Raw genomic sequence first — 10,660 nt, 5'->3', positions numbered from 1 at the left:
CGAACACACACTACACACAACACACACACACACAACACACACACAAACTCACAAACTCACTCATTCACTCACCGCCCTCCAGGCTCTTGTTCGTAACCCAACCGGACGGGGGTCTCCATTCCCCATCCTTGTACAAGCCTTGGTCAACCCACCCAGACCAAGTTAAAACGGACACGAGTACGTAAGAGGCACTCGGGTGACACGTGTCATATCCGGCGGATACGGTCCGGCCGGAGAGGGGGGCGACGGAGGTGGTGGGTACTCGTAGACTTGGGGGGGAGTTTCCAGGGCCGATTACTCATAGATACCAGACATGCCAGAGTACCATCGTAAAGTGGACAGAGTAGAGTAGAGTAGGCTCGAGTAGAAGAGGGTAAGTGGCTACATCGTTCGCATGACTTGGGAGGCTCGTGCCGTCAGAGGTATAGATGGTTACATGCACACTCACACTCACAAAACACCCAAGCATGTACACACAGCTCTTTGCCCGAAACGATATAGATACCTGCCTCCCTAGATATAGATATAGCTGCGACGGGTAACAACTCTACCAAAAAAAAAAAACAACTACGACTCGGCACCAAGTTTCCAACTCGGCTGCCTCGCCTTTTCGCGTCGGTCCTCCTTGCGTTGCCCATACCACCAACAGATCAAGGTCAGAACCGTTAGCGGCATGGTGATGACCCAGTAGATCCAGAATCGGTCCGAAATCAGCCAGTGTTTCTCGCCCGTGGTGTCGTTGACGTTGAGGGTGAAGAAGCTCATGCTGAAGATGGTCTGCATAGTCGGTCAGGCTGTCAGCTGTGCCGGGCATAACAAATTGTTCGAATCTGTCGAGATCATTGGAAGGACGGAGGGGGAAATACTTACGCAGACAAATGTGGCTGGCAGGAATGCAAGCGTGACCACTGCAATCGTCTTCATCGATGCACTGTCCTTCCTTGCCGCACTGCTGATATCGACTGTCATCCTGCTAATCATGACCGTCTCCCGTGTATCCCGTTGGACGACGAGGTTGAAGCCCTAGTCGGTCATAAGGAGTTAGCTTAGGAGTTCTCGGTGAAGAATCGAATCCGGCCACTCGTACCAGGTTGATCTCATTGGACAGCCTCTCGTTCAGAGACGTGGCTCGTCGCCCAAAGTTCTGGAGCAGTCCCAGCCAAAACCGCATCTCATTGTGGGGGCAGTCTGGCTTTGCCAAACGGCCGGTGGTCCCACGTCGACAGTCACAGACGGTCCCGGAACCAGAACGGTAGTCACCCAACAGCGCGTTGAGCGTGTCGACGGCCACGGCCAGTACTTCGCAGGTGTGAATGGTATGTCGAGCGAGGTCGTGCAATTGGGCGAAATCGAGGACCGAGTCGACGTAGCGAGCTGCAGATCGGGTCTGATGATTTCATAGAGCGGTAAGCACATCTATCTGCCCCCGAGAACAATCTGTCGAAATACCTTTTCAATCTCCCTGATTTGATCCCTCAGTGTCCACACCGAGACATCGTACAGCCTTGATACCTCTGCGACGATCGCGCTCTGCAGGAATCCCATACCCTCGTTTGGCGGATGATGGCTTTCCTGCGAGTTGAGTGCCTCGAGGAGACCATCCTGGAATACTGGCGGGGTGTCGATGCAAAAGGCCACCGAAGCGCCAGTGGAGAGGGTGTAAGTGAAAAATCCCATCTCATACCAGTCGTAAGCGTAGACTTGCTGCAGGGCATTTGCGCCGCCTCTCAACTGCTTGATCAGGAATTGGAACCACGAGGCTGGAATCCAGATCTGTTAGATTCTGAAATGTGTGAAGCCAGAGCCCGTCTTCAATTGGATGAGAAGACTACTTACTGTCCACCAACGTTGTCTGGTCCTCGTCGAGGCTGTTTGAACTTCCCGCATAGCCGTTGGCTTCATGGCAGGTCTTTGTCCATAGCATTGGCGGATATGCCCAGTTGGCGCACATCACGTCCCGGAGCTGTTTGTTTCCCATGAATACATCCCATTTGGCGAAGCTGAGCGACATATATGTCAGAGGCCTTGACTTCATGAACATTGGTGTGCCGAGAGCTCTTACACAAATTGAACCCCTAGCTCTGGCCGTGTCTGCCAAATAATTAGATTCCTCCATATACATACAGATTTTCCTATCGATGACCTACCTTGAGAAATACATCTGCATCGACAGAGTCCTTCTTAAATTTGCCGTCGACTAGATATGTGTCCCACGGTCAGTTCGTCAGTTCTTCCTGTTAACGCTGGTGTAGGCACGCACCTTGTTTGAAGATCATGAAAGATTCCATGCTCTAGATTCGAGATATCTAGTATTCGCCACGGAGAATGACATGATATTCTCCCCTCACTCCAGAGAGAAAAAATTGAAAGAAAGACAACCGACATGGTGATGAGGCTGAAGTTGTCTACTCGACCGACCTTTGCCGAATATGCATGTTCGTTTGGCCTAGTGGGGGCGGTGAAATAGGGGCGAAATGGTAGCTTGAGGCGCCAAATGGGATCCTGGAACAGCCATGCAGGTGTCGCACAGTCTAGCAATAAATAACGTTGCTGCGCCTTGCGTGACCGCCTGAGTCTAGAACAGGCGATGGCCGTCCAGAGAGCTATTATCCTATTGCTCTGGATGCTCTTTAACGGTAGGTAGGATATCGATAATCCTTGCGCACAACGCAAGTATTTCCCTTTGCAGACTCTGATGGCTTTCCCTGCGATTGAAGTCTCGGTGAAGAAAAGCTCGATGTCGCTCCCCAAATAGCTCCTGGTTTCACCATTGTTGTCCCTATTGCAGCACCTGGAGAGCCGGTCTCGGGTGTCTCCCTCTGGGACGATAAGAATGGTGCATGCGGGATGATCGATGCCACTCGCACCCGAAGACTGCTGAGTCGCAGCGAGGAGAGTGAGGACCAAGGGTGAAGTCGGAGCGACGATGACTAGGTCTTCTGTTGTTGAATCAGAGGCATCGAGAGACAGCACCCAGACGGCAACCTCGGAATCACTCACATTGACGATAGCGCATTCTTTGAAGCGGAGCTCACAGGCAATCGTCAAATATGACCTGGGTTGAGACGACGTATCCAGGGAGACTTGGGTGCAGTATCCGCAACACAGTGGTGTGTGGTGAGAGTTAGTGGCATGTTTTTGCGCAGGACAATAGATGGACGCAAGGATGTTATACAACTGAAAAGAAAATCAGACGGATGAGAAAATGCCTTTACAGCTTTTGTCTCCCAGCATCGCAGCCTCGCAGGCAGGTGAGCCAAGGCATCACCCAAGAAGGTCGGGAGACCGACTGACGATCTACATACAGCTTGTACTGTATAGTCTTCTTTTCTCATTGCCATAATCCTCCCTTCCTCGTTTTCCTCAGTCATCATCACCACCAATTCACGAGCAGATCGTCCTCTTGAGAAACGCCACCTCCTTGGGATGTAAGATATCCCTCGCTGGGCCCATCAACTCGTAATGATCCGCATCCACCAGAACCACTTCCTTTGGCTCACTGAGCTTCGCGTACCACCTCATGCACATATCCGGAGGACAGTTGGTATCCCTCGAGGCCACTTCGAAGAGGACGGGCGTCGGGGTCAAATTATCGAGATGTGAAACGGGCAAAGCAAACGTCGAGACGTCTTCGAGGCTATTTTCGGGAAATTCCATCTGTCAGCTCTGAGGAGAGCTATCCCGACAACCCTCCCGTGAACAGAAAAAAAGGGACAAGAGAAACTCACCTTCGTACAGTCACCTCATTCTTCCATCCCGATCCGTTCGTCTCCCATTTGGAGAAAAAGTTCCACGACTCCTGACTCGGCAGCATCGCCTGCGCTCCAGGCTCCATGCTCACGACGGGCACCTTGATCGCCTCCTTCCCCTCAGCCCGCGCAAGCCGATCCATCTCAAACAAGCCCTGGATGGCCAATATGGCGTGAGGTGGTGCCAGCCTTCTCACGACCTGGGTGCCGTCCATACCCGGCCCCAGTGCGACCACAGCCTTGACCCGTCGATCGGTGGCCGCCACATACACGGCCTCAGCGGCAGAGAGGGAATACCCCCACAGGGCAATCTTGGACCTGTCGACCTCCTCCCTGGTCTGCGCGTATGTGATGGCGTCGCGCATGTCGTTGCTCTGCAGCCAGGTTATGACCTCCTGTCTGGGTTGGCCAGGACCAGTATCCGAAGAACCGAAACCTCGATGGTCGTATGCCAGACAAGTGATGCGAAGTTCCTCGGCGAACTTTGTGGCCACCTCTGACAAGCCCATCTCCTTGACACATGACAAGCCGAGGGTAAGGATCAGGCAGGGGAGCTTCGCTGGTGTTGAAGCGCCCGTGGCGGAGGGAGAAGGGGTGAAGAACCAGCCGCGGAGGGTCACACCGTCCGAGGTTTTGAAAGAGACGTCTGTTCGAGGCATCTTGTGTGGCTGGTGGTGATGGACTGTTATAAGGCGGCTACTAAGAGGAGGAGGAAGTCCTTATGTCGATGCTCAAGTCGTTATATCGAGGCTGCCGGTCGGAAGAGTGAGAGGGAGTCGCCACGAGCAGTCATGTCTCCTGCAGTGCTGAGTACAAACAGAGATATATATACACACATACAGACACAGACACTACTTGAGACTCCAGGATCAGGCATCGTAACCCACTTACTCACTCCCCTCCCTTCCTTCCAGAACACCAGGCCCCTTGTCCACCTAGCCATCCTCGTGAGACGCGGAATGCAACGTGAATCTCCCTCCGTCCATGAGAGGCAGGTACTTCTCCATACTACATACGAGTATTACATTGGTACAGTACCAAAAGTCAGCAGCGGCTTTTGTCGCTACCCCGGGAGCTAGTCAATTAGTTTTACCCATCTCCCCCCATCTCCCTAGCTACCTAAAGTACTTCCTTGGTATATCTATGTATGTGTGCATGTATGTATGGTTGCCACCCATCCGAGGCCACCGAGCTAAGGCAATGTGGCGGCAATCTGACAAGATCTTCTTCCGCCCAATTCGGCCGAGAAGAGATGAACCCTGCTGGGCGAATGGTATGGACAGTTTCCCGCTCCACCAAAGAGGTCAGGTACATTTGTAACCTTGAACCCAACCCCGTCTTACTACCCAAAAGAAAGTTGCTGAGAGGAGAGTGGAGGCCGATCATCGTGAGTGTGAGTGTGTACCTGAGTGGTACATACTGTAGGTATGTACAAAGGTGGTGCATAACCTCGCTGCTCTACCATCTTTGTGTCTTGAGAGAAACGTCGCCGCCGCCGTAACCTTTTTTTCCTTTGCTATTTATCCTTTTCGGATACTTCTCACCACTATCATTGCTGCGATGTCCTCCAGCGGCCGCATTTTCACGGGGATAGCGGCCGCGGTCCTCTATGTAAGCCCTCGAAGCTTTGTACCGTCGGTCAACCTTGTCGCCACTCAGATAATATCACAGCCTCGCCAAGGCGCCATGATGTGATGTGATGCTCTCGATACATCGACGTGTCTTTATCAGACAACAATAATTGCTGACGAGGGATCGATCTCGTTCTCTCCCTCTCTCTCCCCCCCGGCGTGTGTGTTTCGCTCTCTATCAAGCTCCTCCGTATTATCGCAGCACGGTTTAGAATCGAGAGCTAGAGCTAGAGCTAGTAGAATTCAAACTCGTGCGCTGAAGCCCTTTGCCATTCTGGTTTCTTCTTACCTCGTACGTACATACTTCCCTTCCCCAGAAGTATGTGGAGCCTTACGGGGGTCCAGTGTTGCTGACCAAGACCTCATCTGCTCATGATCTATGTACCCCAGAGGCCGTGGCTGCTCGAATCCTGCCGTCTGCATTCTGCATCCTGCATCCCGTCATCACCTTATCATGAAAAGGCCCCAGGTGGATAGGGGCTCATCATCATCGTTGTGGAGACCGCGAAGTTGCTGTCAAGATTGCACGACTAGAAATAGAGCACGCTGGTGCTGACTGCACTCAACGGCACAAAATATGTCACTGCTACGAGAACATACTTCGCTTGGCCTACCGACAAGCATAGCCCATCTCCCTCCCAGCGTGGCATTGGCGGTGAGGACAAATGCTCGCGGCGCCAGAGTAAGGTCAAGGCGCAGGCGAACAATGGACAGAGAAGAATCGCACCAACTCAATAGTCAAAGAAAACATGTTTCATTTGTATGCCTATCCACACGCAAGCGAGCTCGGATGAGCCCTGTTCGCTCTCAACCACAATCTTCCAGTCCTAGATCTTTCCCAACACAAGAAACCCAGGACCCCACACGCCAGATGCGCACGCGCATTCTTTGGTTTGGTGGGAACCGAGTCGCAAGTTTCCCCCCTATCTTGTTGTTTTGTTTCGTTAAAAAGAGAGTTGATCGCTCGAAAAAGGGCCTGACAAGCACTAGGATCGAGACATCACCCGTCGGATATTAAGCTATTCTAAGTCGAGCGGAAAAGCAACGCCAGAAAACCCTAATGCTTTAGAGGAAGAACATGGCAGCGACCAGAGCGCTGAGGCCAGTCATGGGTGCCGCAGGACCAAAAGCAACTGCCGCATTGCTGCTGCTACCGCTATCCGAGCCGCTGGTCGAAGTGGACGAGGTACCACCGCTGGTAGCAGAGGGGTTGGTTTCAGGGTTGGCCTTGCTGGTCAGGCAGGTATTGACACCCTTGATAACACCATTGTCATGAGCCTGGTCGAACAGCTCGCAGATGGTTGAATTGGTCGAGGTAGTCTGCACGTTGGACCCGCCTCGAACGTCTTGGAGTTTGTTCATGACGACGCTGTAATCTCATATTAGCACAACTCTCCAGAATAGCGGTGCGAAACACGTACCTGTTGAAAGTTCCGGCAAAGTCGAGAGCGCCAACAATAGTCTGCAGTTTGGGCAAGCCATCAATCGACTTCAAGTTCGTGTTGTTTGCAACAAGGAAGCCACCGCCAATGGTGGTGAGCGAAGGGAAGGAGAAGCTCGCTAAGTTGGGGCTGTCAACAATCGCCAAAGTACCGCCGGTCTGAGTCAGGTTGGGTGCAGCGAACGTCTTGAAGCTGTCCGAGTAGAAGCCCATGGACCCGGCCACGTTGGAAAGAGAAGGCAGATCAATCTTGCTGACGTTGCGGAACGTCAAGTTAGCTGCATCCTGGAGATTTGGGAACGAGATGGCCAGGTCACGGCCATTGGCAGAGAAGGAGAGGGAGTTCGTGACGTTGGCCAAATCATTGACATTTACGTCGGTCAGGTAGGGGTTGTTATTAATATTCATGCTCCCGACAGCCGTCAATTCGATGCCATTAATGTTGTTCAATTGGGTGTTCGAGATGTAGACATTGTTCGCTCTCTGAATGCCTTGGGCCATGTTAAGGCTCTGCAGCGCAGGGAGACCGACCCAGTTGATATTGGCAACACCAGTGAGAGAGGCAAAGGACAGGGTAGAGAGGATGGTCAGGCCGTTCAAGGTCCACGTTCCTTGGATGGTGTTAAGCTGATCCGAGGTAATGGCAGTCAGCTGCGTTGCGTTGTTGCAGGTCAAGTCGCCGGTGATCTGTTGAACTCCGTTGAGAGCAATTTGTCCTGACGCGCTGGGGTCGATGATAACATCTCCATCATAGGTTTCGCAGTCGGCGATTTGCTGCGCATCCGCGCTCGTCTTGATTGTGATGGAAGGACCATCGCAAATATCGTTGTTGCCACCACCTTGAGCTAGAGGAGTATTAGCTTTGTTACGTTTTCTCAACCTCTTCTCTTTCCCAGTACTAAGGACCGTCTCTTGCGCAAATGTGCCACTGTCTCATAGATCAAACTATGCAGGAAAGTGAGGACGTACCCAACACTGAACTCGCGATGGCGAGGACGGGAAAGATGAATCGAGGGAAAGTCATGGCGTTTAAGACCAGCGGTAGCTGCAAGTACAGGTTAGTAGGCGTCCTTATGTATCTGCACGCCGAGTGATGTGACAGAAAAGAAAGGGTTGTTTGAGGTTTGGCAGAGGTGAAAGTGACGGTGACGCGGTCTTTCGACAGCAACACACGAGACCCGAGAAGAAACGAAGGGCGTGGATTGTAATAACACTGACCTGCAATGCAATATTAAAAGAGGATAGAAGCGTGAAGCTGGCTTGGGCGACTCGTAAAAAACTTTTGAGTAGTAAAAGAATTAATCTGGAGCCCACAGGTAGAGAAGACAACGATGGGATAAATTTCAGCTTCAGCGAAGGAGAAGCTGGTTTGTTGATGGTTGTTGCTTTGGAGGAGACTGTTAACACAACACAGCCGGCGGCAAGAACGACTCTTTCTGCTCGAAGAGTCAAACGCGTGGCTGGTTCCCTTTAAAGGAGAAGATAGAATGGGAATGTAGAAAGGAAAAAAAGTAGCAGCAACGACAGGCTGTTGTGCAGTGCAGGCGGGTGCGCGAAGAGAAGGGGGATGGCAGGGAAAATACACGCAGTGAGGAATTGGCAATTGAAGGGATTATTGGGGGAAGGCAAGAATGGGATTGAGTTGACCGGGGGGTCACTGATTGGCCGAGCGATAGCACCTCCGAATTGGCCAAGCTTAAACATCCGGTGTGGCTAGCTAGTGGGCCAGAGGCGAGCCCTGGTGTCCTGGGTGGCCCTGTGTTTGACTGTATTGATGGGCTGCTACCCGCAAGTCCAGGGGCCCTCCAAGTCACTACCCTTGTCTTGCTGGTTAAACCAGGGGGAGCCTCCAGCTGCGGTTTGGCTGTCAGTGGTCGGGTTTTTGGGGACAGCTGCTGCAGTTGCCGTCGCAGGTGGAGCCTTGCGGAGTCTGAGTTGCATCATTAGCGCAGCCTAGAAAGTCACAGAGGGGGAGAAAAGGAGATGGTTTGTATTGTTTCTGTTTCGTCACAACAACATCTGCCACCATACAGCGCCCCCGAGGCACCATCTTTCATCTTTCCACCAACCCCGTTGCCTACTTCAGCCACTTCACGCAGCCCCAAGTCCACACACATGTTGCAAACCCCGAATTCCTGCCTCTACCGGATCGTCCTCTTGGCCACAGACTCTCTAGACCTTGCCAAAAATCCCCCTCAAATCTGAGACACTTGACGCTTCAGAATGGGGCAGATGTTATGTACTAGCCACGTTCAACCAAAAGACGAAGGATAAACTGGATAAAACATGCATTTCGCTCTGATAACGCCACGCTTGCAGAGTCCTTGTCAGGGTGGACCAACCGCCATTTCGCTTGTGATACCTTTCTTTTCCGCTGCGGACACATCTGCGAACTATCGATCCGCATGTGAAATATGGGAGTAATACACGTCAAAGGTCGCGTGCAAAGCTTGTTGCACTCAACCAACGGCTGTCAACGCCTCGAAGGCGCGCTGCTTGTCCGAAGAGAGTCTAATTGAGAAACATTGGAGTATGGTCTAATAACAAGCAATGTTCATCGCCAAGCAAGAGATACACCGTAGATATTCGAGATTATGAGAGCGCAGATCGAGGGTTCCCGACCTTACTGCTGAAGACTATGTATCTCAATTACCGTCAGAATTAGTGGTGCCCTATGGAGTATTCTTTATCTTTGGGTCTACGAGTATCTGGCACGAAGCAATGATAATCCCGTCATTTCCTGTCAATGCTCTGGCCTACGCAAACATGTGGAACCTCAGCTCGTGCGTCGACCTCAAGTTTCATGTCCTGCCCAGCTTTACCTGATCGTCCAGAGCGAGTACTTGTCTTGGTGTAAGATGATTCACTATCGATCATGATGTTCCTCTGCCGACTAGTCATCCAGGTTTCTGATAACCTCCCGAGCCATCGCCCATCCAACACTCGCCCGATCTGCAAAACGCGCGACGAGTGACCCTACCGTGATGGGATAAGGTCCGCCACACTTGTTCCACCACCCGTTTTAGCGCATTTATTTGATGACAGTACAATACGCCCCCCTTCCCTCCACTGATCCTGGGACAGGTTTCCGCCACAGAGATAGAGCCTTTCCGTCTTGGGTCGTCCACTTTCGACACTCAGGCTTCAAATTTCCATCAGATCCGATCAACAAACTCAGCTGGTGGATCGCCTTGGACTGATGAAGCATTGTCCGATATTAAGGTCATGAAAGCAAGACACGATCTTCAGATGAGAGATTGTTGTAGTCATGCTCTGGAACACACCACCAACACCGTCTTAGACGACAGGTTTGACGGGCGAGCGACTTTGTTGAAGCTCCCGTCCGGTGGCCGCGTAATCCGCTACTAGCCCATTAGAAAACCGAATTCCCGGATCGTGAACGGCGGCACAACGGGAACTTGCGTCCTCAGATACACATCGCACGACATGACACGTTCTCTGCTGCATCCTCCCGAGGGTTTCCTGTGTGAACCCAAGGAGTCATCCTGGCTTCAAAACCACAGCATACCGTTTCAAACTGCAGAATGTTTGATGTATGTAAAGATCAATGCAAGCAGCCCGGATGGAAACGAGTATCTCAATTAATCCGTATCGGCGGCTATTGGTCCGGAACAAATCAGTGGCTTATGTCAGCCACGCAGTGCTCAGCCACTGCAGCCACAGTTCTTGGCGCCGGCAGCAGGCACCGAGAACGCCTGAGCCAATGAGATACAAGGCCATGCATGGTTTCAGGAGGGAATATATCGTCACTTCATCCAACATCGAAGATGGCATTAAACATCCATTGCTCTTCGATCTCTGGCTGCTGACTGAGAGAG

General features: G+C 52.0%; 3 protein-coding genes across 3 annotated transcripts; all 3 read right to left on the bottom strand.

Annotated features, from left to right (window-relative positions):
- Nucleotides 1–567: 567 nt before the first annotated feature.
- On the bottom strand, nucleotides 568–2,288 carry AYO21_03538 (hypothetical protein; the record flags this gene model as incomplete). Its single annotated transcript, XM_022653512.1, has 8 exons — nucleotides 568–777; nucleotides 871–1,023; nucleotides 1,088–1,387; nucleotides 1,450–1,760; nucleotides 1,837–2,000; nucleotides 2,063–2,091; nucleotides 2,148–2,197; nucleotides 2,261–2,288. The coding sequence occupies 8 exons, from the start codon at nucleotides 2,286–2,288 to the stop codon at nucleotides 568–570; spliced, it is 1,245 nt and encodes a 414-aa protein (XP_022514322.1).
- Nucleotides 2,289–3,384: 1,096 nt separating this feature from the next.
- Nucleotides 3,385–4,408, bottom strand: AYO21_03537 (hypothetical protein; the record flags this gene model as incomplete). Its single annotated transcript, XM_022653511.1, has 2 exons — nucleotides 3,385–3,637; nucleotides 3,729–4,408. The coding sequence occupies 2 exons, from the start codon at nucleotides 4,406–4,408 to the stop codon at nucleotides 3,385–3,387; spliced, it is 933 nt and encodes a 310-aa protein (XP_022514321.1).
- Nucleotides 4,409–6,445: 2,037 nt separating this feature from the next.
- Nucleotides 6,446–7,845, bottom strand: AYO21_03536 (hypothetical protein; the record flags this gene model as incomplete). Its single annotated transcript, XM_022653510.1, has 3 exons — nucleotides 6,446–6,749; nucleotides 6,802–7,666; nucleotides 7,791–7,845. The coding sequence occupies 3 exons, from the start codon at nucleotides 7,843–7,845 to the stop codon at nucleotides 6,446–6,448; spliced, it is 1,224 nt and encodes a 407-aa protein (XP_022514320.1).
- Nucleotides 7,846–10,660: the final 2,815 nt, after the last annotated feature.

Source organism: Fonsecaea monophora (genome assembly GCF_001642475.1).
Source record: "Fonsecaea monophora strain CBS 269.37 chromosome Unknown Scaff17, whole genome shotgun sequence".
NCBI classification, from domain to species: Eukaryota; Fungi; Ascomycota; class Eurotiomycetes; order Chaetothyriales; family Herpotrichiellaceae; genus Fonsecaea; species Fonsecaea monophora.
This window is presented reverse-complemented; position numbering and strand designations above follow the sequence as displayed.